The 27,606-nt window shown below is 46.0% G+C and overlaps 1 protein-coding gene across 1 annotated transcript in view; it reads right to left on the bottom strand.

Annotated features, from left to right (window-relative positions):
* Nucleotides 1–8,064: 8,064 nt before the first annotated feature.
* ABCA12 (ATP binding cassette subfamily A member 12) overlaps nt 8,065–27,606 on the bottom strand; it is a 244,358-nt gene continuing 224,816 nt past the window's right edge. The window contains exons 52-56 of the mRNA XM_053268830.1: nt 26,478–26,581; nt 20,481–20,573; nt 12,049–12,154; nt 10,538–10,675; nt 8,065–8,513 (exon numbers count right to left, since the gene is read on the bottom strand). Coding sequence (XP_053124805.1) covers nt 8,394–8,513; nt 10,538–10,675; nt 12,049–12,154; nt 20,481–20,573; nt 26,478–26,581 — 561 coding nt within the window. The 3' untranslated portion in view covers nt 8,065–8,393. The remainder of the gene's footprint in view (nt 8,514–10,537; nt 10,676–12,048; nt 12,155–20,480; nt 20,574–26,477; nt 26,582–27,606) is intronic.

Genomic DNA, 27,606 nt, shown 5'->3' with positions numbered 1-27,606 from the left:
ATACCATCAAGCATAGTAACTTTCTGGATCACCTGGGGGAGTTGGGGACAGGGGGCACTGCTTTGCAGTGGTTCTGCTCTTATCTCTTGGGTAGATTCCAGATGGTGGAGCTTGGTGACAGTTGCTCCTTAAAACAGGAGCTGTTTTATGGAGTCCCTCAGGGCTCCATTCTGTCACCAATACTTTTTAATATCTACATGAAACTGCTGGGTGAGGTCATCAGGAGTTTTGGTGCTGGCTGTTATCAGTATGCTGATGACACTCAAATCTACTTCTCCTTTTCATCTTCATCATCAGGAAATGGCATTCATTCCCTAAATGCCTGCCTATGGGCAGTAATGGGCTGAATGAGGGATAACAAATTGAAACTGAATCCAAGCAAGATGGAGGTTCTCATTGTAGGGGCTCAGAATTTGAGTGATGAGTTAGATCTTCCTGTACTGGATGGGGTTACACTCCCCCAGAAAGAACAGGTATGCAGCTTGGGAGTACTCCTGGACCCAGGCCTTACCCTGGTATTTCAGGTGGAGGCCATGGCCGGGAGTGCATTCTACCACCTTTGGCAGATTTGACAGCTGCGTCTATTCCTTGAAGAGGATGACCTCAAAACAGTGGTGCATCAGCTGGTAACTTCCAGGCTTGACTATTGCAATGCGCTCTTTGTGGGGCTGCCTTTGTACATAGTTCAGAAACTTCAGTTAGTTCAAAATGTGGCAGCCAGATTGGTCCCTGGGGCAACCTGGAGAGACCATATTATGCCTGTTTTGAAACAGCTGCACTGGCTGCCAATATGTTTCCAGGGAAAATACAAAGTGTCGGTTATTACCTTTAAAGCCCTGAACGGCTTAGGTCCGGGTTACCTTAGAGTGCGCCTTCTCCGGTCTGATCCCCACCGCACGTTAAAGTCATCTGAGGAGATCTGTCTCCAAATACCACCGGTACGTGTGGTGGTGACTCACAGGCAGGCCTTTTCTGTAGATGCTCTTGGGCTGTGGAATGCACTTCCTGCAGAAATCCATAATCTGAATTCACTACTGGCCTTCAGGAGAGCCCTTAAGACTTATCTGATTGGCCTGGCCTTCCAGGGTTTTTAAATTGTAAATGTTTGGCCTGGTTTTTCAGGGTTTTAAAACTGTTCTAAATGTTTTAATTGTTAATTGGTTTCATCATTATTGATTTTAATTGTTGTTATTTTAATGCGAACCACCCTAAGCCATTTTTTGGAAGGGCGGTATAGAAAATAAATAAACAAACAAACAAATAAATAAATTTCCCAATATTGATGACAAGCAGAAATAGATTTCTGTGTCATCAGCATATTGATAACACCGAATACCAAATCCCCTGATGACCTCACCCAGCAGTTTCATGTTGATGCTAAGAAGCATTGGTGACAGAGAGCCTCCGGTTTGCCGTTATGTCCAAAGGGGGCCTTGGTGTTCTTATTTAAGGCCTCTCACAATTAAGCCCCAATATGCTGTGTCCCCACCCCCACTTTGCTGAGTATTGCACTTAGCCAATGAAGGCACGCTGCAGGTACCATCTCTTTCACCTGTTGTCAGCCCTGTTCCGATATTACAGTGTACAAGTGTATAGATGTCTGCAAGGGTGGAGGGAGGCTGGTGGCGGCCCGTGTTTGGCTGCTGCTGTGGCCCCCTGGCCCCGCCCCCTGCATCTGATGTCAGATGCAGGGGGCCAGCTAGCCATGCCCCCGTGTCAGACGTCAGACGTGGGTGTATGGTCTCCCTCTCAAACGGGGTCATGTGGCCTCATTTGGAAGGGAGATCAGCGTGGGCACAGGAGGTGCTCTCCCTGCCTTTAAAAGCAGAGAGAGCCGTTCTGGCCATGCTGCCAATGCAGGCATGTGGCCCCATTTGGAACGGAGACCACACACCCACGTCTGACGTCTGACACAGGGGCATGGCTAGCTGGCCCCCTGCATCTGACATCAGAGGGGGGGGCAGGGGGCCACAGGAGCGGCTGAACACGGGCCGAACACATGGCCCCATTTGGAAGTGAAATAATGCCCCCCACGTCTGACATCAGATGTGGGGTGTGTGTCTCTGTCCATGAGGCATGGCCCCTGGGGGCAACAGCCCAGGTTCTTTGAACCCGTTCACCCAATGCTGGCTCTGCCCCTGGATGTCTGTACACTTCCACATGTTGGCATGTGAAGGACTGCGCCTGCATTCATTTTAAAACGGAACCAGGGCTCAGGCCCCCTCAAATGCATGGTACAAAGAGGAAGTGTTCTGCTGTACCCGTATTCAGTATAATGTTTGAATAACTGCCCTTGTATACACCGTACACTCATTGGACAAGTGTTGAACATCACATGTGAATAGGGCTGTTGGTATCAACTAAAAGCAGGGCATTTTCTCTGTGGTTCCCATATTGTGGACACCCCTTTCCTGTGGGGCTAGAACAGCTGTTTCCCTTGACTCTTTTCTGAGACAGGTGAAGACCTGACTTGAGATTTGCCTGTTGCTATTGTTTTTGTTGCCAGCTGTGTTTAATTCTTATTTTCAGATGCTATATTTTATTGTTGCTTTTAACTTTTGAATGTGAATTCCTTTGAGAGCATTCCTGATGAAAGCAGTATATGAACACTTTCTCACAATCTGTGAGAAGGGTTTGGCAGTGGGCAAGGCTGCTCAAACATACTTTCCCCGCAGAGGATTCTAGGGATGTGCACAAAACAAGTTCGCCTGGTTTGGTTCGAATTTGAACCGGCTTTGAACCAGGAGGGGGAGGTTCGGTTTTGGTTTTGCTCGAACCCCCCACCCCTTGATTTGGTTCAAATTCAAACCATTTCGAACTGTTTTGAACCTCTAAAAGTGGGTGAGGTGGTAGCTGGTACCCATGGGTACCTGCCACCCAGCCCCCACGAGTGGTGGTGTAGTGCACAGAGGGTGCCAACCACCTCCATGGCTTGCTAACAGGTACACAGGGTTTTGTTGTTTCTGAGGTGTTGAGTGTAGATTATCTGGTGGCAAATGAGAGTGGATTTGTCATTGAAAATCTCATTTGCTACCAGAGAATCTACACTCAGAACACCTCAGAAACAACAAAACCCTGTACACCATGGGTTAGAAACCCAGCGGGCAGGTTGGCATCCTTTTGTGCCCCTAGGTGCTCCACAATAGGGGATAATAGGCTGGTCCTAGTCCCATTATACCCCATGAGAAAAATAATTAAAATATTTCAAATATTCATAAAAAATTGTAGGAGTGTCCGATTGCTTTGGGGATTGGGTGGTAGTTGGCACCCATGGGTGCTCCACAATAGGGAATAATGGGCTGGTTCAAGTCCCATTATGCCCAATGAGAAAAAAATTAAAAATAAATTTCAAAAATTTATTTAAAAATTGTATGAGTGTCCAATTGCTTTGGCATTGGGTGGTAGGTACCCATGGGTGCCAGCTACAACTCCACCAACTTTTGGAGGTTCAAACTGGTTCAATTCGAATCTGCAGCTCAAACTTGATGGCTGGTTCGGTTTGAATTCAAACCATCAAACCGAACCGGTTTGAATTCAAACCATCAAGCTGAACCAGTTTGAATTCGAACCATCAAACTGAACTGGTTTGAATTCGAACCAGTTCGAATTTGAACCATTTGTACATCCCATCCCTAGAGGATTCCTCTGTTGTTCCTGGGCATGCTAATTGCATGCCCAGATTGTCGACTGCCCCGGCAGTTGTTGGGGGCTGTGATGAGTCGTACCTTTGGTTTGGGGGCCTTTGTTGGCTATGCATGCATGTAGAGCAACATAGCATACAGTACTTGGTATCAGGGAACCTATTGGCACATGCAAAAATTGTGCACTTTGAAGAGAGTGATTCTGCCCCAGAACCAGATTTCTGCCCTTTGAGATCTGGCAGGCCCTGTGTAATCACCTCAACTTACCTCACTTTACCTCACCTCACCTCACAAATTTCTGGCCCTGAGATGCTGGAGATATGAACCCTTACATGGAATGCTTACATGGGAAGTGCTTTGACCAGGGCCTGTGTCACATATAAACTAGCCCTGAAATAAGGAAGTGGGTTTGGGAGAGTAAAGGAACTTGAAGGCCTGTATGGTCTTAGAAACAGGCTTTGTGACCTCAGTTCCAGATGCAGATTGGTTTTGAGTCCTTTTACCCCGAAGGATAAATAAAGCTGTATGGATTTTCAAAAATCCAGTCATTGTCATCTATAAAGAATGGATCTCCTTGGCCAAGTTGCTGTCGGAGGTTACAAGACAGCAGCAGCAGCAGCAGCAGCAGCACTTTCTTCATCCTTAAAAGCCACTGAGGGAAGTGGGAATACGCCGCAATTTCTTGTAATAACGGAAAGGATATAGAGCATCGTGCCAAGCTGTGCCCTACTTTGGAGTTTATAGGATTGTACCTCCTTCCAATTAGAGTGGCCCAAATCGATATTTGCACCCCTGCAGTTTCCATTGATTTGGGAACACACAGGGACAGAGGATCACATTACAGACAAATGTTACATTATTAATGGCTTTCCCAGCAGTATAAGGAAGCACTCTAATTTGATAAGGAGACCAAAATTTTGTTAAAAACACTTTCAAAAACTTGAAATGACAGTGCACTTATCTGCACAGTTTGAAGGTTGTTAAACTGTCATTTAATTTTTGACAGCAAAGGATGGCTTGAGCTCTAAGACACATCAAAGACAATCCTATTGAAATGAACTTTAAATCAGTTTTCAGTAGACCTACCAGGCTTTAGCCTCTAAATGATCTTCTCCTTTGAAAATGCTGCCACAATCCAGGCAAGAAAAAAAGCACCCAGCCACAAACAGGGACTGAATTGGCTGCTGTGCATTAACAGGACCTTGATTCATAATGAAGTGTTCTTGTGGAAGAATGTGGGCACCAGAACGCAATTCAACTCTAATTTTTCTCTTCCCAACCCCACCATGTGATAAAATGTTGCTCCTTCCTGCTACATCTCCTTGCTCCCCATTCCCAGGTTCCTTCTTAGGTCTTATGCAAGACAGATTTACAATACATAAAAGCTTCCAAAGCCAATAAATAGTCAACCTGCCTAGAGAGCAGGAGGTTGTTGGTTCGAATCCCTGCTAGTGTGTTTCCCAGAATATGGGGAATTCCCATATCGGGGAGCAGCAATATAGGAAGGTGCTGAAAGGCATCATCTCATATTGTGCAGGAGATGCCAACGGTAAACCACTCCTGTATTCTACCAAGAAAACTACATGGCTCTGTAGCTGCCAGGAGTCAACACTGACTCGACGGCACAATCTTTCCTTTTTCCCCGTTTAGCTCATTTGCAGAGACTCTCATTGGCCTATGAACCATTTCAGATGGCAGCTGCTTCTCCATACAAAAAGTGATCTACACAGAGAAAACCTGATGTCAAGAGGGAGTCCAGGCTGCAACCCTTTCCCCTGACATCATTTTTAAAAATATGGTGGGTGTTTGTTTGTTTTAAATGGAGCACTCCATTATGTGAACCTTACCTGTAGTCTGATGTGGCCCTGGCCCAGACTGCCCACCTCCAAGGAAACTAGGCGATCGAGACAGGTACATTTCAGCACAGCTTCAAGAAAGAGGAAACCTGCTTTGCCAATGCACTAGTTGCAATGTGTCACTGAGTTTTAGTTTTTAAATCTCCTCCAGATAACAATTTCTCACATGGACTCAGAAGACTGTTGTCAACATACAGTGGCACCCTATTTTTCTGCACAAAAATAACCTGTAAAGCCACAGTGGACATGTAACACAATGTAGATGGCATCTGAAGTACAAATTAAGGAAAAAACGAATAGCAGTTCAACTCACCATTGTCAATTACTAAATGCCTACTTGACATCTTTGCCCTGGACGTTTCCAGCCATGGCACAAGGAATAAATATTACTCACTTGTGCATGTGATTTACAAGAGTGTCCTTCAATCAAGAACAATAAGACCACCATCCTCTTCTAATTAACATGTAGAGGGCACATGATTAATGCAGCTGACACTCATTTTTCTCTTAGTCTCTGAAAAATGGTTCAGTACTGTGAAGGCCTGATGTTAGATAATTGGAAGAGAGGAAAGGTCAAAAGCGTATTGATGGAGATGAAACTAGGACTTCACATCACAGCAATGTGGGGTGGTGGGGGAAAAGAGAATGATGAATTACAGTAGACAAATAATGTATTATCCCACTGTGCTCCAGAGAAGGACATGTTTGCACAAGACATCTGCCTGAGGATAATCATACAGAAATGGCAGTGGTGTTATGATTGTTTCACAATCTACCCCAGGGAATTTCTATGCCATTGGTTATAGAATATCCCCAAGTAGCTGGGCTGGCAGATCAGCCATGCATTCCCACTGACAGTCTAGATATAAGTTCTAGGAGTGCTGATTTTGGACCTGGCGTTTTTGAAAGATAGCAGACCTGGAGCTGGGTCTCCGAGAAACACCTTGAAATATCCTCAGGGAGTCTAGGAGGCAAGGGCAAAGAGCAATGTGCTTGCTAGAAAAGAGTACATCTTCCTACATGCTGTCTCCTGCTGATTTCCAGAAGCGTGAACTGTTGCCTAACCATCCATCACTTTCTTAGGTATAGAATGTTTTCATAAAATGTAGAACACTCAGTTCAGTTTTTAAACTACAACTTGCTAAAAGCATTTACATTAACTATTCTTTGATTCTGATTATTGATATCTAAAGAGAGAGAAAAGATTGCCTTTTCCTCTATCTTAATCAATGTAAAGCAAACCTGGACACCAAGGATGAAGATCCATCTTTCATTGGCAGTGCAAAGCCACTGACACAATAAAACAATGTGCTGCCTGGAATTACAGATTGGGTCTAAATCATTGGCATTCATGCTCTGAAGCCTTTGCAGCTACTGCAAGCCCACCATCAAAGAAACGCTTAATTTTATGCTGTGTGTGATATGCAACAGACAAGAAAAGCAATTAGAAAAAATAGGAACACTGATAATAAAAAGCAGAATGAAGAGCAAGGAAGCATTTAGGAATGTGTTCACATTTACCTTTTCCTCAACAAGTAGCTACCTTGAGATAGGAAATGCCACATGTTTGGCTTGTGGAATAGTAGCACTGTTAACCAGCAATCCATGCAAATCAGTGGTGCAATCCAGTCCTAAGGATGTTTACTTAGAAGTAAGTTCCATTGTGTTCAGTGGGACTTACCTCCAAAAAGGTATGAGAGATCCATAGGCATGCTGCCCAAATTCATAGGCACTTAGGCTGCCATGCCTTAGTCTGATGAACATTACTGGGTCACTCTGAAATGAAGACTGTTTCCAGGCTGGACAAATTTTGTGCCAAGGAGAGGAGAGGAGAGGAGAGGAGAGGAGAGGAGAGGAGAGGAGAGGAGAGGCTAAACCAAAAGATTTAACTTCTGCATTTGGAATAACACACACACACGCACACACACACACAAATTATAGCAAGTCAGAGGTTGCCGGTACGAATCCCAGCTGTTATGTTTCCCAGACTATGGGAAACACCTATATCGGACAGCAGCAATATAGGAAGATGCTGAAAGGCATCATCTCATACTGCACAGGAGATGGTAATGGTAAACCCCTCCTGCATTCTACCAAAGACAACCACAGGGCTCTGTGGTTGCGAGGAGTCGATACCGACTCAACGGCACGCTTTACCTTTACTTGAATTTATATTACATAATTTACTCTGATTTCAATATCTGGATTTCCACAGAATTCAGAATACCTTGGCAAGAACTAAGATGGGAAAGGACAGGGAAGGGTGGCAAAGCTGATGGGTGCTGCCACAATAGGGCAGGAAACTGTACTGCTGGAAACTCTGCCCAAGACCTCCTTTTGCTTGTGGACTCTTTGGGGACTAGAAACTTGTTTTTCTTCTTCAATGACATTTGAAATGACTCAGTGAGGCAAATTCTGTTTTGTATTCCAAAGGGTTCTGTGTTGCACAACCTATATGAGGCAGAGTTCTTGCTACCTCTACGGAAAATCTATGTGCTGCCAAGTGGTTTACATCTGGGATTAAACAAAGCTCCTAGAAATTAACCTATAACCACCCTGGATTTTAAATAATTTTATTTAATATTGATGTAATCCATACACACAGCAAAGCATCCACTTATGACCCTGAACCAAGAGCAGCTGTTTTCTCCTAGTGAATGTGGTACTTGGGGATTGCATGGTAGGGAAAGTTCCCTAGCACATGAGAGGCATCGGTTCCAGAAGGTGTGGGGACCCATCCCACATCCTTGGCATACATAAATCATGAGCACATAGACCTGAAGTTGAGAAACATGTAATAGCCCAATCCAAAGCTAGGTGCTTCCATTAGGGTTCTAGTGTCGAGAATTACAAAATTACAGAATGAGTAAGTAAAACATCTTGAGAAAACAAAACTTCAGTAGAGAGCAGTTAGGTGAGAATCTTGGCTACTGGAGTCAGAGCTGTCTGAGCCTATGTCTGAACTTGCATCCAAAATCTCAGGGCCAGTTTGCTCTTTTGCAAAGTTGATGAAAACCTAAAACGAAACAAGGATATGATATGTAATCAAATGTTTCCTGTTTTACGGACAGCTTACGATTGTCTTCTTGATGCTGGATCCTCATGAAAGTTAAAAGGGGCAGGGCACACCCACAGAATCCAGATACAATTTATTATTCCTATCTATCTATCTATCTATCTATCTATCTATCTATCTATCTATCTATCTATCTATCTGCCTATCTGTCTATCCTTTCCTTCCTATTACTGACAACATTATATGAAAGTCCATGTATCTGTGGGCTGCTCTGCTGACATGAAATGGCTATTTTTGAGATATTGCTCAGATATAGTGTAGCTGATCCACACAGTAAGGCCGACATCCTGACTAACGCTTTAGAGTTGCTGCATGCAGAGTGCTTCTGCAGCATTTAATTATCCAGAGTCCTGTTGTATGGGTACTCATACGTGAAGGGAGGGGAGATTTTTGCTGATCTCTCCTTCCCCTGGAAATGTTATATACGGCACAAAAATATGTCCCTGAGAGCTGTGTGACCATCAGGGAATACTTCCCTTGCTAAAGAGCACTTTTGAGGGAAGGAGAGATAGGCAGAAATTGCACCACTATCTCAAAGAGCTCACAATCTATACAAGACACAAGGGGAGACAACAGAGAAAGGGAAAGAAAGGGAGAGGGGTGCAGGGAAAGACCGGGGAAGAAGATGCCATTATTTCATGTAAATAGGCTTACTTGCAATATGTTTGTTGTGGTACATGAAAAACCCAAATTGTCCTTGCTACAAATATGTGAAGCAGTATATGTGAAGCCATACATAACACACTTGTAAAGCAAATATGTGACAGACAAATATGTGACACATACAAATATGTGACACATACAAATATGTGAAGTAAAAATGTGACACACTAGCGTAACCACTATGTTGTCTTTCAGGTACACCGTTGTGCAGCAATCTGGCTGGTATCTACTCAATTGCTCCTATGCTAGCACCCAGAGAACTGGAGCACAGCTGGTTAATAACTGCTTTTAGACAACTCAGCAGTGAAGTAATGTGCAGAGGTCTCCAGTTTACCATCCTGCCCACCTGCCCAGATCATCATTTCAGATGTTGTTCAAGGTGCCCCTGACTTCAGAAATTGGGAGCCTGATTATTAGAGACAGGGCCTTCTCTGTGGTAGTGCCCTGACTGTGGAATTCCCTCTCCAAATGCATTTTCCTACCACTGACACGGTTGGTTTCAGGTTAAAACTATCCGCCCTCCCTAGCCTTTGGTGATAAATGACATAGATCTGCTGCTTATATTTGTGTAAGTATTTAATTTATATCGGCTTACATACCCCGCAGCATAATGTGGGCAGTGCTAGACCCTCTTGTGCTACTGCAGGCTCTAAAACATTTAGCCCAATGGAAATCACACATGCCATGTAGTCACACAAGAGGCAGCGCTCCGGGTACCGTTCCCTTCACCTACTTTACGCTGCAGGGGGTGTACACCACTGTTTTAGGCGTTTGTGTGGCATTTTATATGGCTTTCAAACAGCCGCCTTGAAGGCCCCATGTGCTGTAAAGGCCGTGTGAAGTTTAATTTTCTTGTTTGTGGATTTTCAAAGAAGAAAGGGTTTTACTAGCATATGTTGGGGATGCCATTTAGTTATAGGGAATCTTGCCTCAGAATCAGGAGATAGACCAGATACCCAGTTGCAAGCCTCCCAGGAATCAACCCTCCTTTCAGTGTAACACCCTAAATCAAATGGGTTGAATCCAAAAGGCATCCTTCTGCTAAATCAAAAGATGCTCTTCTGCTTGCACATGAGCTTGTGCAGCCTCTTGCACAAACCATATCATGACGACTGCTACAGAACTTGCTGTACCACTTCATGAATTCTCATGCAGCCTCTTGTACAACAGTCTGCAGAACAGCACAGTGGCTATTTCCCTTCCACTTACAGTTCTTTGGTTCCAATCTGGTAGGAGCAACAGTTTAATAATAAATCTGTTCCATAGCACCTTTCTGGAACAAACAAATATCATTTTCTTACCTCTTCCAGAGTAGTTTGGTTCACTGAGAAATGCCTGATTTTGAAGGTTGCTTTGTTGGTTTCCAGCAGCTGAAATATGTTTGCTACTCCTCCTGCAGACACGGGGACATGATATTCTACCATATTCAGTTGATGGTCCTGTGTGAATGAGAGGGTTTATTGCCAATGGTGGATGTCAGATTCAGAAAGGAAGGAGAATGTTTTGGGAAAGTAGTGCTGCTGCTGTCTGTATGATACCATGCGCTTTTTCAGATGGCAACTTTACCGTGACTTTACTTTGGCAGGGTGGGTGTTCACATTTCAGCCAGATTTACCCTGAAATCCATGCAATATTTCAGAGAGCACTTCACACATGATTTGGGTTTTCCCCTCCAAATTGGAACCTAGCCTGATTTATGTCTGGGATTAAAAAAAAAAAATCATATTTTTGCATCAGAGCATCCATTAGCCCTGAATCTGCTGCAGTAAGGCATTGCAGTAAACGTGTGGTAAAGCCTGCTGACTCAAAAACCTCCATGATACCCATATTTGGCCTCTTCTGCATGGCCTCTTTGCAAGCCTGTGCCAATTTCTTCATAAGACTAAAGCAGTGTTATGCTTTATCCTCCCCAATACCTCTGCTGATCTTGGATCTCTATGCAACAGCTGTGCAAGGGGTACCAGAATCAGCTGTGCCTTGGGTTACTAGTGATTGCTGATCAAGAATCTTGTTCAACTGTTGGATCTCCCATAAGAACATAAGAGCAGCCCTGCTGGATCAGGCCCAAGGCAGCCCATCTAGTCCAGCATTCTGTTTCACACAGTGGCCCACCAGATGCCTCTGGGAAGCCCGCAGACAAGAGGTATGTGCATGCCCTCTCTCCTGCTGTTGCTCCCCTGCAACTGGTATTGAGAGGCATTGTGCCTCTGAAGCTGGAGGTGGCCCACAGCCATCAGACTAGTAGCCATTTATAGACCTGCCCTCCATGAATTTGTCTTAGCCCCATTTTGTCAGTGGCATTGAAATTATTGGATTGATCCAGCTACAAACTTGCAAGGGAACCACTCTGAGCCTCACCTCACTCTGACCCTCACTTTCCCCACCTTGACAAACAAGAATATTAGTGCTCCATCTCACAGGTGTCTGAAGGTGAATGAGGAAAAGGCTGTAAAATCCACGACATGCTCAAAAGTGGCGATAATAATGAATGTGAGTGATCATCATCATCATAATGGGTTGATGCTGATTCATCATAGTGGTGCCCTAATGATAGCATTGCTGACGTGATTCAAGACATTTGGTTCATTTACATGATCATTGGGAGGAGAGAAGAAGTGTCCTCCCCAGCTCCGGGAACTGTGCATGCTCCTGGCTTTCGGTCATGTGCTTGCAAATATCTCGGTAGGAGGAGGAGGGGACCATGATTGTGTGTGAGGCAGCAGCTGGATAGAATGGCCTTTCTTCCTGCCTTAGTAAGATTCTGGGGACAGAACTTTCCATAATTTTAGCCTTTCCAGATGTTTTTCTTTACCTTTAGAAGTGTGTTTGGAAAGTTGGACTGCATAAATTCTGTCAGCTTCTCTAGGTTTTCTGCACCATTATTCAAGTGCATCTTCACAGTAAATCCTTTTCCAAATCTAGGGAAAAAACAAATTAAAGATACATCTTATGGAAGATAAAACAGGTTTAAAGAAGAACCACACTTGAATCAAGCAGCAGTCCCCCCCAGGAAACCAAATGGAAACCGTGTTAAATTCCTTGATTACACAATTTAAAAAAAAACCCAAGAGGATGTCAGAGATATATCTCAGCCATCTGCAAACTGCAGAAACCTGCATATCAGAACTGGTCAATATATAGACACTAACACAGAGAAACACAAGGAGAGGTCCCTAGTGGCAGAGCCATACTTTGCATGCAGGAGGCCTCAGGTTCAATCCCTGGTATTTCCTAGTTAAAGGATCCTGTGTGACAGTTGGAAGCCTACTCCACATATGAGGTGTAGGCCCGAGAGCATAGCCAACAGAGCATAGCCAACAGGGATAGCAAACAGGACGTAGGAGTTTTGTAGGAGTTTAGCGGGAAGTGTGCGGGGAGCCTGGAACAAGCCCCCGCGATCACAAGGAGCCTGGTGGAGAAGAGAACGTAAGTACATATCCCTCCCTCGTATCCCTCATATTCTTGGGAAAGGCTGTTTGGACAGTTAAATAGCTGACCATTACAGCTGAGACCTATCCTAGTAAACTATCTAATAAATGGACAATAAGCTCCCTAAATACTGTAAAGAGCCAACTAAAACAGTATGAAGATAGAAGGTCAGCAGGGGAAGGGGCACTTCCCAGTGTATTGCACAGAGTGCCACATGTACGACTATTTGCCCCATGGGCAGAAGTCATGGGTGTGTGCTCGGTGCAAGGAGCTCCTGGCTCTCAGGGAACGAATCCGTTTCCTCGAGACCAAGGTGGTGGATCTGGAGAAGCTCAGAGAGACAGAGAGGCATGTGGACGAGACCTTCAGGGATGTGATAGAGGCATCCCACTCCAGGGCTGGTAGCTCCTCTGCTGTCAGGGAGAATAAAGGTCTTGAGCGAGGAGGACATCGGTCTGAGGAAGAGGGAAATGCTCTTTTAGAAGGGACCCCTTCCGTGGATGATGAACCCATATCCTCTTGCACAGGGGATACTCCTCTGCGGGGTGGGGGCCTCCTTGTAGTTGGTGATTCAATCATTAGGGGGATAGAGAGATGGGTTTGTGACCCGCGTGTTGACCGCATGGTGACTTGCCTGCCTGGTGTGAAGGTTGCGGACATTACGCAGCGTCTAGACAGGCTCCTAGGCAGTGCTGGGGAGGAGACAGCTGTCGTGGTGCACATCGGCACCAACGATGTGGGGAAATGCAGTCGGTAGGTCCTGGAAGCCAAATTTAGGCTGATAGGTAGCATTTTGAAATCCAGGACCCCCAAGGTAGCATTCTCAGAAATGCTACCTGTTCCACGCACAAGTACAGTGAGACAGGCAGAGCTGAGGGGTTTCAATGCGTTGATGAGACGTTGGTGCCAGGAGGAGGGGTTTAGATTTCTTAGGCACTGGGACACATTTTGGGGCAAGCAAGGCCTGTACAAAAGGGATGGGCTGCACTTGAACCAAGATGGAACCAGACTGCTGGCACTTAAAATCAAAAAGGTTGCAGAGCAGCTTTTAAAATGACACCTGGGGAACAGCCAATGGGAGCTGGGCAGTATCCCGTTTGGCAAAAGCCATCCTTTAAAGTGTGAGGCTGCAAAGAATTCAAATAAAACAGATGGGGACGGAGCAGAACTGCATAAAGAGCAGACGGGAGGCTGTGCCAGCAGGTCAAAGAGTCAAAAGAATAGCATACATCAGGGGAGAGATTCAGTGTATAGGTGCTTGTATGCCAATGCCAGAAGCCTCCGAGCCAAGATGGGTGAGCTGGAGTGCTTGGTTGCTAACGCAGAAATAGATATAGTGGGCATAACAGAAACATGGTGGAACAGTGAGAACCGGTGGGACACTGTTATCCCTGGGTATAAACTCTATAGGAAGGACAGGGAGGGGCGCCTTGGAGGAGGGGTAGCACTGTATGTTAGAGAAGGGATAGAATCTAACAAGCTAGAAAACCTAAGTGGACTGGAGTCCTCCACAGAAACCCTGTGGGTGACTATACAAGGCCGGAAAGGAATCGTGCTACTGGGGACGTGCTATCGCCCTCCGGATCAAAATGCCGACAGTGATTGGGAGATGCAGGAGGAAATCAGGGAGGCATCAAGGAGAGGCAGGGATGTAATTATGGGTGATTTCAACTACCCACACATAGACTGGGTAAATTCACATTCAAGTCAGGACAAAGAGGTCAAATTTCTAGATATGCTAAATGACTGTGCCTTAGAACAGTTGGTCATGGAACCAACCAGAGAGAAGGCGACCTTGGATCTAATTCTGAGTGACACCCAGGACCTGGTGCGTGATGTCAGTATCATCGACCCTTTAGGGGACAGTGACCACAGTGCCATCAAATTCAGCATACATGCGGGGAGAGAATCACCAAGGATGTCAAACACAGACATTTTAAATTTCAAAAGAGGAAACTTCTCCAAAATGAGGAGTATGGTGAAAAGAAAGCTGAGGGGGAAAATCAGGAGAGTCACTTCGCTCCAGAGTGCATGGAGTTTACTCAAAACCACAATACTAGAAGCCCAGTTAGATTGTATACCCAAAAGGAGGAAAGGTACCACTAAGTCCAGGAGGATGCCAGCATGGCTAACGGGTACCATCAAGGAAGCCATAAAAGGGAAGAAGATTTCCTTCCGAAATTGGAAGGCCTGTCCAAACGAAGAGAACAGAAAGGAACACAAACTCTGGCAAAATAAATGCAAGGTGACAATAAGGGAGGCAAAAAGAGAGTTTGAGGAACATTTAGCCAAAAGTATCAAGGGGAATAACAAAAACTTCTTTAAATACATCAGAAGCAGGAAACCTGCCAGGGAGGTGGTTGGGCCATTAGACAATGAGGGAGTGAAAGGGATTATTAAGGAGGATATGGAGGTTGCAGAGAAACTGAATGAGTTATTTGCATCTGTCTTCGTGGCAGAGGATACTGAGCATATACCTGTTCCTGAACCAGGCTTTTTAGGGATGGAGGCTAGAGAGCTGAATCTGATAGAAGTGACAAGGGATGATGTTCTAAACTGTCTGGAAAAACTGAAAGCTAACAAATCACCAGGGCCGGATGGCATCCATCCAAGAGTCCTCAAAGAACTCAAATGTGAAATTGCCGACCTCCTTGCTAAAATATTTAACTTATCCCTGCAATCGGGCTCTGTACCAGAGGACTGGAGAGTAGCAAATGTAACACTGATTTTCAGAAAGGGATCCAGGGGCGATCCAGGAAATTACAGGCCGGTTAGCCTAACGTCCGTTCCAGGCAAATTGATGGAAAGCATCCTCAAGGATAAAATTGTAAAGCACCTAGAAGAACAGGCCCTGCTGGGAGTGAGCCAGCATGGCTTCCGCAAAGGTAAATCTTGCCTCACCAATCTTTTGGACTTCTTTGAGAGTGTCAACAAGTATGTGGATCAAGGTGATCCAGTTGGCATAGTCTACCTGGACTTCCAAAAAGCTTTTGACAAAGTTCCCCATCAAAGACTCCTGAGGAAACTTAGCTGTCATGGGATAAAGGGACAAGTACATGTGTGGATTGCTAACTGGTTGAAAGACAGGAAACAGAGGGTAGGTATAAATGGAGAGTTTTCACAATGGAGGGAAGTAAGATGTGGGGTCCCCCAGGGATCTGTACTGGGACCGGTGCTTTTTAATTTATTCATAAATGATCTAGAAGCAGGGGTAAGCAGCAATGTGGCCAAATTTGCAGATGATACCAAACTCTTCTGGGTAGTGAAATCCCAAACGGATTGTGAGCAGCTCCAAAAGGATCTCTCCAAACTGGGTGAGTGGGTGACAAAATGGCAAATGTGGTTCAATGTTAGCAAGTGTAAAGTGATGCACATTGGGACGAAAAACCCCAACTTCAAGTATATGCTGATGGGATCCGAGCTGTCGGTGACGGACCAGGAGAGGGATCTTGGGGTTGTGGTGGACAGCTCACTGAAAGTGTCGACTCAATGTGCAGCAGCTGTGAAAAAGGCAAATTCCATGCTAGGGATCATTAGAAAGGGGATTGAAAATAAAATGGCTAACATTATAATGCCCTTATACAAAACTATGGTGCGACCACACTTGGAGTACTGCGTACAATTCTGGTCACCACATCTTAAAAAGGACATTGTTGAACTGGAGAAGGTACAGAAGAGGGCAACCAAGATGATCAGGGGCCTAGAGCACCTTTCTTATGAGGCAAGACTACAACAACTGGGACTTTTTAGTTTAGAAAAAAGACGACTGCGGGGAGACATGATAGAGGTCTATAAAATCATGCATGGCGTGGAGAAAGTGGAGAGAGAGAGATTCTTTTCCCTCTCACACAACACTAGAACCAGGGGTCACTCCATGAAATTGATTGCCAGGAGGTCTAGGACCAACAAACGGAAGTACTTTTTCACACAACGCGTGATCCACTTGTGGAACTCTCTGCCACAGGATGTGGTGACAGCCAACAACCTGGATGGCTTTAAGAGGGGTTTGGATGACTTCATGGAGGAGAGGTCTATCAATGGCTACTAGTCAGAGGGCCGTGGGCCAACTCCAGCCTCAAAGGCAGGGTGCCTCTGAGTACCAGTTGCGGGGGAGTAATGGCAGGAGAGAGGGCATGCCCTCAACTCCTGTCTGTGGCTTCCAGCGGCATCTGGTGGGCCACTGTGCGAAACAGAATGCTGGACTAGATGGGCCTTGGGCCTGATCCAGCAGGGCTGTTCTTATGTTCTTCTGATCAGGTAGCAGGTGATGAGAAAGACCCCTTCCTGGCAGCTGCTGCCTGGCAAAAACTACAACTGTAACTTTGTTTTTTCTAGTGGTCATCTGTCCTTTTACACCAATGGGCTATGCACCTACACAGAGACTTCATTGGAATCTAACAAGCTCAATTCTCCTGCTTGGGGCGGGAATCCCGCCCCCAGCCACTATATGCGGCTGCACCACTCCACATCCCCTCAGTCACAGAGTCTGGCTTCAGGAGACCCCACGGGCAGGACGGGAGGGCATGTAAAAAGACAGATGACCACTAGAAGAACCAAAGTTACACGTGAGTAACCTGTTGTTCTTCGACCTGGTCTCTGTCTTTTACACTAATGGGCGCATAACAAGCTAGCACACAAGGAGGAGGGAAGACTGAAACAATATGTAATGTGCCGGAAGAATTTTATTTCAGAACAAGAACATCAACCAAAAATGGATTGCAGGACGCTCCTGCCAAATAAAGCATCATTCTGTGCCCTGGCATCAATTGCATAATGATGGATAAATGAATGGGGTGAAGCCCAGGTAGCTGCCTGATATATAGCATCCAATGGGACCGCACGATCAAGGGCCACAGAGGCCGCCACAGACCTAACAGAGTGTGCCTTAACCGTCGCAGGCAACTGTTTATGAGCCAACTGAAAACAAAGCTCAATTGTGGAAACTATCTACCTGGACATGGACTGGGCCGACACCTTTATGAGGCCCATCGCGCAGAACAAACAAGGCAGTAGATTTCCTCCATTCAGCAGACTTCTGAATGCAGAAAGGATAACGGCCTTCGAATGTCCAAACAATGTAACCTTCTCTCCACATCCGATGATGGAGTCGGAAAAAACACGGGCAAAATGAGCGGGGACGAACAGTGAAACATAGGAACATAGGAAACTGCCATATACTGAGTCAGACCATTGGTCTATCTAGCTCAGTATTGTCTTCACAGACTGGCAGTGGCTTCTCCAAGGTTGCAGGCAGGAATCTCTCTCAGCCCTATCTTGGAGAAGCCAGGGAGGGAACTTGAAACCTTCTGTTCTTCCCAAAGCGGCTTCATCCCCTGAGGGGAATATCTTGCAGTGCTCACACATCAAGTCTCCCATTCATATGCAACCAGGGCAGACCCTGCTTAGCTATGGGGACAAGTCATGTTTGCTACCACAAGACCAGCTCTCCTCTCCTAATGTTTAGTCTCCTAAACATAGACACCACCTTGGGCAGGAACGGGACATCTGTCCTGAGTATGACCTTGTCCTTATGGAACTGAAGGTACGGCTGGTCATCCCTCAGGGCCCTTAACTCACTTACCCTCTTGGTGGAGGTAATGGCCACCAAAAAGGCAACCCTCCAGGCCAGGAGGTGGGGATCAATTGAAGCCAAAGGCTCAAATGGCAGTCGTAGCAGAGCAGCCAGTACCACTGATAGGTCCCAGGCTGGTGACATGACAGGATCGTCTAGGAACATATGTGTTAAACCTTTTAGAAAACATTTCACTACCGGATCTTTAAACCATGAGGCCCGGTTAGCGGGGGAATTCATCACAACGGCAGTCAAATACACCTTAAGGGCTTTAAACCAAATTCCTTAAGGGACAACAGATAATTACATATATCTTGTACAGATGGATTACACGCATCAAACCCATGCAGGGAAGCGAATGAACAGAAACAAGTCCACTTGTGATCATATGACTTCTGTGTGGACTGCTTTCTGGCTGCAACCAAAACTTCATTAAGTCTCAACGGGAAGTCAGCAGGACCTTCCATGCCAGATGGAGGGACAGAACAGCCAGGTGGAGCACCCGTCCCTTCTCCTGTGACAGCAGGTCCAGTAGGGCAGTCAAGCATTTCCAATCCACTGCCAAGTGCCTCAGGGCCAGAAAGCAAGGCCTCCTAGGCCACCACAGGGCTATCAGGATTGCCCTGGCCTGATCCACCCTCAGTTTCCACAGGACCCTCAGAATGAGGGGAAACAGGGGAAACACATAGAGAAGAAGGCTCGTCCAAGACAGGAAGAAGGTATCACCTAGAGAACCCTTACCCTCCCCTCCCCTCCCCTGGAGCAATAGAGGGCACATTGTGCATTGTCCTGGGAAGCAAATAGATCCAGAGTTGGGACTCCCCAATTGGCAAATATGTCTCTGAGAACACCCTGGTGCAATGCCCACTTGTGGGAGACCACCATCATTCTGCTCAGCGTGTCCGCTTCGACATTCAGGGAACCTTGTATATGAATTGCCTAAGGCGACACCGCATGTGCCATGCACCAATGCCAAAGGTCCAGACAGAAACAGAAGGCTCCTTGAGGACGTGCCACCCTGTCGATTGATGTAGGCTTTTGCCATTGGTATTGTCTGTTTGTATTGTCACTGAGTGACCCCCAATCATGGGCAGGAAGCCCTTGAGAGAGTTGAAAATGGCCAACAGCTCCAAATAATTGATGTGTTGAGTCCTTTCTGGGAAGAGCATCTATAAGCTTGCATACAGAAGGTTCCAAGTTCCCTCCCTGGCAACTTCAGATAGGGCTGAGAGAGACACCTGCCTGTGTCTCTCTCAGCTGCCAGTCTGTGTAGATAATAGTGAGTTAGCTGGACCAATGGTCTGATTCAGTATAAGGCACAGCAAGGCGTAGCAAGGTTGGTGTGAGCCCAGAAACAAGATTTTAAAATGGGCCCCCTCTCACTGAAGCTCAGGTCATGAAGTAAAGAAATGTTAAATGAGGCTGAATACTGGTAACAAAAAGCATAGTAAATTTTATATATAATTATTTTTAAAAAGGTTTTGTACATTGTGGACCATGCAAGTCATTTAATGGTACTAGAGAAAGACATGCTGTTCTGGTAGCTCCAGGTCTTCACACTCACATCAGTTTTGGAGGATGAATACAACTGAAGGAAGCTTGGGCGGGTGTGCGGCTGGGGGGGGGGTCAGTCATGTGAGTTGCCTCTGGGGAGGCTCCCCAAGGCAGTGGGCCCCTAGACAACTGTCTCCCCTTGCCCTATTATAGTTACACCCCTGAAGGCAGCTTCCTATGTTCCTAAGGGCATGATCCATCCAAGTGTTGATATAGCAAGACCTATAAATATAGCCATATATACCAATTAACATGTTACATCCAGGGAGAACTGAAGGAGGATGTGGATGGTGCACACAGGTGCCTTGTTCTACCTTCATAATGGCCTGCAATGATGCTGCATGATGAGTGCCCTGAAGCAAAGGGGGAAGAGGGCTCTACTGAGCTTTATGCTCCCCGCTCTGTGCTTGGGTGCTGTACCCATGCACAGGCTGATGATGTCCCAAGTCTTTATCCCTCATGAGATGAGCTCACAAACATTACGGCAATATGTCAAATGAGCTCTGAGATGACACAGCCTCAGAGATCATATCCTATCCTGGTTTGAGTGCCATGTCCTTGCTGTTTTGGCGCCATTATTAAACTTATTCCTGTTATAACGCTAAAGGCTCTCATTTACACTACTCCCTGCACAGCTGGGCAGCATAGGGAGCTTGAAGGAAATATCAAAAGAAAGACATTTTGCCTACCTGCTCTTTATATGCTGCAGTGAACCCATGCACTGGAAGCTTCCATTGACCATAATCGCCAGGCGTGTGCAGAGAGCCTCACATTCTTCCATGCTAAAAACCAAGGAAACACAGCAGTGTCATCAAGAAAAGTGGGAAGAATCTCTGATGGTTAGAGTCCGTGCAGCTTTCCACAGAAAAGAAACATGAGGCTGTTCTCACATGCACCCTAACTCAGGCTAGGGAAGCCCAGCCTGGCTTAGGCTGCATGTGAGAATTGCCAGGATCGGTCCAATCCCCATGGGACAACACTGTCTAGCCCTGCTTTGAAACCAGACTCTTACCCGGGGTGAAGGCCTCAAGCGAGCCCTTAAGCTGGGCTCTGGGATCGTGTGTTCATTGGGGCGACATGCAGCCCCAGGGGGGACACAAAGGCGGGCGCCTAGAGCGGCCATCTCCTTGGAGAATCCCCCAATGCATTGCACATGTCGTGGACTGCATTGTGGGATATCCAGAGGCCGGGGTGCGTCGGCCAGCCTCTGGACTCCATGCTGCGCCATGCAGCACATATAATCTGGGAATGCCAACAAGGTCAAGCACTCATCCTGGGGGGTGGGGGGGGGAAGGTGAATTAAACCAGCCTCCCCCACAACTTGGTCTTGTGAACGACCTCATAATCTGTACATCAATATATTCTTAAATGGAGTTTAACTGTGTGCATTTCTAGTGGTTTATAAATAAAGGATCTTAACAGGACAGTCGTGTACTCATTCCTATTTTCTCTGCAGACTTCCCTCTCTTCTGAGAAGGCCTCTTGCCCTATTCAGACATTATGTAGCGAAGTCTGTACACTTGTACATGTTTCTGTGTGTACATAAAAACTGTACCCACGTTCATTTTAAAAGTGAACCTGAGTACAGGCCCCCTGAAATGCAGGATCCCAACAAGAAATGTACTGTTATACCTGCGATCAACATAACATGTGAATGACTGAACCTGTGTACAGATCTGTCCCTGGGTAGACTGTACACAGATTGCATGAGTGTTGAATGTGATGTGTAAATAGGACTAAATGGGAAACGCATCTGGCAGTACTTGGATGGACAGGGATTGAGGTCACCATTTGGGTGATCAGAGGACCCGGAGGAAAAGACTCCCTCAGAATCAAAGCACTGGTAGTCAGCAAGTGGAAAAGAGATGCCCTCATTCGGGACCAAACTCGAAGTCTGGGGTAACTGTGTGTATTTTGAACTGGTGCTTGCCTGTTCATTTATGAAGTGTGGGGGGGAGCCTAGTGTTTGTACCAGAAGGAGTATGTGGGGTTGGAGAGAGAAACTTGCACACTCACCCTGCAGCACTTGGCCCCTTTAAGCACCTTCTCTCCGCCTGGCTCACTTCTGATGTCAGAGCCAGACATGGGGCGGTGGGGGGGGGGAACAGCAGATGAGCATAGTGAGGTGAGGTGTTGGTTTTGTTCCCCACTTCCACAATTCTCCTTTTAGTATAAAAATTAGACCACCCTGCTTTATAGCTGAACCGGGCAAACACGTGGTTGCCCCAATACCTAATTTGGCCCTCAAAAGCAAATTGGTCCAGTCAGAATCACAGATAATCATCAGAGCTCTAATCTGAGCTTCAGTAGAAATTCCCCCCTGACATTCCACATTTTAATTTTTTTCCAATTGTTTTTACATTTCTATCCTTCTCTTCTCCAAGGAGCCCAGAGCGGTTCTGAGTTTCTCTTTCACAACAACCCTGTGAAGTAGGTTAGGCTGAGAGAGAAGTGACTGGCCCAGAGTCACCCAGCTAGTATCATGGCTGAATGGGAATATGAACTCGGGTCTCCCGGTCCTAGTCCAGCACTCTAACCACTACACCACACTGGCTCCTATTTATGATTCCATTTAGCACATTCCATTTTTCCATGTATTATATTCATCTTCCATTTATCCAGCTAAGAAGAAAGTGGTATGTTCCCAAAACATTAATTGTACTTGGCTGTACTTTGGACCATACTGTGCTACTTTGGAAAGGAAATTAAACGATACCAGTGCAAGTTAATGGATATTCTGGGAGAAAGAAAAGGCACTTCCCCTTATCTTGGAACAGATCAAGCAACAGGTTCCCTGGCATCCTTGAAGGAGAAAGGAAGGGAGAGTTCCCACCTTACTATTTTGTTTGTTTGTTTGTTTATTACATTTATATCCTGCTCTTCCTCTGGCGAACACAGAGCAATGTAAATGGTTATCTTTATCCTTGCAACATCCCTGAGAGGTAGGTTAGGCTGAGACATACATGACTGGCCCAGAGTCACCCAGTGAGTTTCATGGTTGATTGAGGATTGGAATTCAGGTCTTCCTGGTCCTAGTCCAACACTCTAAGCACTATGCTATGCTGGCTCTCTTCTGAATGTGTAACTAGTATGCATTTAATGTGTAATTAATTAATCACCTACATTAAAGGAATCTTTCACCTTTTTCCTCCCTGCATCCATAGATCTATGGAAAAAGTCATGGCTCCCTGAGGATGGCGAGGGCACAGAGTTGTCCTTTGCTGCCTCCCATGGAGGGCTTCCATTTAGCCACCTAAATGGTGGCTAAACATCCAATAGCTGATGGTTAGTGCTGGCTCAGAGTGGACTGATTTGGTTTCTTTTTCCTCTCTTGCTGTTATACATGCTATCATGGATGTATTTTATGATTGTGTTAATTGCTCTTCATATTTTACATTGTTTTTATTGTTAAGGTATTGGTATTTTATTATGTTGTACACTGCTCTGGTGTCAGAGAATGCAGTACAGAATTTCTAGAGGCAAATAAATAGATAAAAGGTGTGGTTTGGATTGTAGGCAGCAGTAACATTACACAAGTATAGCTGGACCACAGTGGCTTATATTCATCTCAGAAGCGGCAAGGTAGGCGACTGGAGTGCAAGTGGAGAAAAACTCGACTCGAGTCCGACAGATTACTACATGGAGCACATTTAAAGATCTATGCTCAGGCGATAGGTGCAGCAAAGAAGCGGTTCTTTTTTGCCCATAATGCCTCTGCGAGTTCACGTCCAGCAGAGTTGTTCAGGGTTGTGAGGGGACTAGTATCTGCTCCCTCTCCCTTGAACCAGAATTTGGAAGCATCGGTTACCCGCTGTGATGTGTTTAATGAATTTTTCGCAGACAAAATCTCTCGGATTTGGGCCGACTTAGATGGAGATCCCAAATTTAATTTGATGTCTGAACTGGAGGTGTCCGACAACTCCTCTTATACGATTCGACTGGATCAATTTCAGTTTGTGACTCCTGATGATGTGGACAAGCTGCTTGGATCGGTGAGGCCTACCACTTGTTCCCTTGACCCTTGTTCAACATGGCTTGTTCCATCTAGCAGGGAGGCTGTTGTAGGCGGCCTGGTAGAAATCATAAATGCTTCTCTGAGGGAGGGCAGGATGCCTCCTTGTCCTAAGGAGGCAATTATTAGACCTCTTCTAAAGAAGCCTGCGTTAGATCCCTCAGAGTTGAGCAATTATAGGCCTGTTTCCAATCTCCCATGGCTGGGCAAGGTAATTGAGAGGATGGTGGCCTCTCAGCTCCAGGCAGTCTTGGAGGAAACTGATTATCTAGACCCATTTCAAACTGGTTTTCGGGCGGGCTATGGGGTGGAGACTGCCTTGGTCAGCCTGATGGATTATCTCCAATTGGCAATTGACAGAGGAAGTGTGACTCTGTTGGTCCTTTTGGATCTCTCGGCGGCTTTCGATACTATCGATCATAGTATCCTTCTGGAACCTCTGAGGGTGTTGGGGGTGGGGGGCACTGTTTTATAGTGGTTCCGCTCCTACCTCTCGGACAGATTCCAGGTGGTGTCACTTGGAGATTGTTGCTCTTCAAAATCTGAGCTTAAGTATGGTTTCGCTCAAGGCTCCATACTCTCTCAAGTGCTTTTTAATATCTACATGAAACCACTGGGAGAGATCATCAGGGGATTTGGAGCTGGGTGTTACCAGTACGCTGATGACACCCAGATCTACTTTTCCATGTCAACTTCTTCAGGAGTTGGCATATCCTCCCTAAATGCCTGCCTGGAAGCAGTAATGGGCTGGATGAGGGAGAATAAACTGAAGCTGAATCCAGATAAGACGGAGGTACTTATTGTGCTGTTTTGGAACTCTAGAGACGATTTTGATCTACCTGTTCTAGATGGGGTCACACTTCCCCAAAAGGAACAGGTTTGCTTAGCAGTCTGGGAGTACTTCTGGATCAACATCTCTCCTTGGTTTCTCAGGTTGAGGCGGTAGCCAGGGGTGCTTTCTATCAGCTCAGGCTGATATGCCAGCTGTGCCCATTTCTTGAGATCAATGACCTCAAGTGGTACATTTGTTGGTAACTAGGGATGTGCACGGAACCGCGGAGCTGCGGTCCGGCACTGGGGTGGGGGGTTCCAAATAATGGCGGCGGGGGGGGCTTTACTCACCCTCCCAAGAATGGCGCCGTATTTATGTGAGTAAGCGGGCGGCATGCCTCCCTGCCGCCTGCTTCATTCCCCCTCTCGGCGTTCCCTCCGTTCAAATTCTGAATTGGGCGGCAGGGTATCTCCAAGTCCCTGCCGCCCTCTTTAATGCCCCCGCTCGGCTGGCGGCCGCCCCATTCAAGCCTTCAAGACCCCTGCCGGGCCGGGCTGGACCGGCCCTTCCCTTCCCTTCCCATCGCAAGGGGGATGAGCGGCAGAACTCCCTGCCTTTCCCCTTGCTGGCTGCGCTGCAAATGGCTTCTAAGAGCCAGCCCGGCCTGGCAAGGGTCTTGAGGGCTTGAATGGGGCGGCCGCCAGCCGAGCGGGGGCATTAAAGAGGGCGGCAGGGACTGGGAGATACCCTGCCGCCTAATTCAGAATTTGAACGGAGGGGGGGAATGAAGCGGGCGGCAGGGAGGCATGCCGCCCGCTTACTCACATAAATACGGTGCCGTTCTTGGGAGGGTGAGTAAAGCCCCCCCCGTACTCCTGTGGAACCCCCCACCCGAACCAAAACCACCCCGTGTCCGGACCGGTCTGGAGGCCTTTAGAATGGCCTCCGAACCGGTCATGCACATGACTATTGGTAACCTCCAGACTTGACTTCTGTAATGTGCTCTACGTGTGGCTGCCTTTGTACGTAGTCCGGAAACTTCAGTTGGTTCAGAATGCGGCAGCCAGGTTGGTCTCTGGGTCATCTCAGAGAGACCACATTACTACTCTGTTGATGGAGCTACACTGGCTGCCAATAGGTTTCCAGGCAAAATACAAAGTGCTAGTTATAACTTATAAAGCCCTAAACGACTTAGGCCCTGGGTATTTAAAAGAGCATCTTTTTCGTTATGAGCCCCACCGCCCATTGAGGTCACTTGAGGAGGTCCGTCTCCAGTTGCCACCAACTCGTTTGGTGGCTACACAGAGACGGGCCTTCTCGGCTGCTGCCCAGAGATTGTGGAATGCGCTCCCTGCTGGGATACGAGCCTCCCCATCTCTGGCAATTTAAAAAAAACACCTAAAAACACATCTCTTCAACCAGGCTTTCTCAGCTTTTTAAAACTTGTTTTTAAATTGTTCTGATTATTTAATTGCTATTTTACAATGTCTTTAATTGTTAATCGTTTTATGCTTTATAATTTTTGTTTTAATTATTAACTGATTTTAATGGTGTTTTAATGTAAACTGCCCTGAGCCTTTTGGAAGGGCGGTATAAAAGTTTTAATAATAAATAAATAATAATAAATAAATCTTGTATTCAAGTTAGCTAAAAAAAGAAACCTAGGTATCTCTTAGGCTAGTTATGGGAGACATTCTGATATCTTAATTCTGTGTTTCTTGTCAGCTTTTGGCTCAAAAACATATGTGCTCACATCAGCTGATGCTCCATATACCCTGTTATGAGTGAATATAAATAGGGTTGGACACAGATTTGAATCCTACAGGAAACTGGGGTTATCTGAATGCAGGATTTCGATCTGAACATGTGTTCAGCTGTTACCTATCTGCTTGGACACTCTACCTGTGAGAAGTAAGTATCACTGAACACTTGTTCTGTACTTCCTCAGTAATGATTTTCCACAGGTGCCTCTTAGCATTAGGATCCATTCCAGAGCTTGGTTCATCCTAAAATAATGAAAAAAGGTGACAGTAAATGTAAAGAGTAAAAGTTTATTATTATTTTACATTTTACATCCCACTCCTCCTCCAAGGAGCCCAGAGTGGTGTACTACATACTTGTGTTTCTCCTCACAACAACCCTGTGAAGTAGGTTAGACTGAGAGAGAAGTGACTGGCCCAGAGTCACCCAGCTAGTTTCATGGCTGAATGGGGATTTGAACTCGGGTCTCCCCGGTCCTAGTCCTGCACCCTAACCACTACACCACGCTGGCTAGTGGTGTAGATGGAGTTTATCTTGTCTGATTTCTGTTTCCTTTTTAAAAAAATCATTAGTATAGTAGACTTCACATTAGTTATTTCATCCTCCATGTTATAGTTGCTTGCAAAAGATATGGGTTTTTTTTTTGCTTAGGTAAGCTTAGCTTGTGACCTGCAATTAATTAGAGATGAACTGAATTCCAACAACATTTGAACCTAGCAGAAACTCATGATGATTCTTCCTCTCCAGAATGCCCCCCTCCCCAAGACTTGGAGCAAATTTATTTATTTATTTATTTATTGTTGCATTTGTATACCGCCTTTCATTAAAAGACAACCCCAAGGCAGTTAATGTAATACCAAATGTCATGGTATTACAATGTGAGAGTATGCTGCACAGGCAGAGTGCCGCCCACGACACTGGACTGCCGGGAACTGGCATAATAAATTTATCTTGACTTACTCTGTAAGGGCATAAGATGGAGTTCTTATATGCTAAGCGCCATTTTTAAATGAGAGCCTCATGCAGCTCGAGCCTGTGCATGTTGACTTGAATGTAAATTCCAAGTAAGTGTGCATCGGCTGCCGCCCCAGTTTTTTTATAGTCTTCACCAAAATCAATAAGAGAACTGTGAATGGTGCCAAGAATGCCCTCTAGGATCTGTTTGCTATTGAGATCATTGCTATTGCAAAGTTGTACAACAGAAGTGCTTAACATGGGGTATGCCAACTGTCTGCCAGGCCTTGACCAAGCTCTTAGACCGGGCAGCAGC

The sequence above is a fragment of the Hemicordylus capensis genome, chromosome 1 (assembly GCF_027244095.1).
Source record: "Hemicordylus capensis ecotype Gifberg chromosome 1, rHemCap1.1.pri, whole genome shotgun sequence".
Classification (NCBI taxonomy): Eukaryota; Metazoa; Chordata; class Lepidosauria; order Squamata; family Cordylidae; genus Hemicordylus; species Hemicordylus capensis.
The sequence above is the reverse complement of the archived record's forward strand: the minus strand, read 5'-3'. Positions and strand labels throughout refer to the sequence as shown.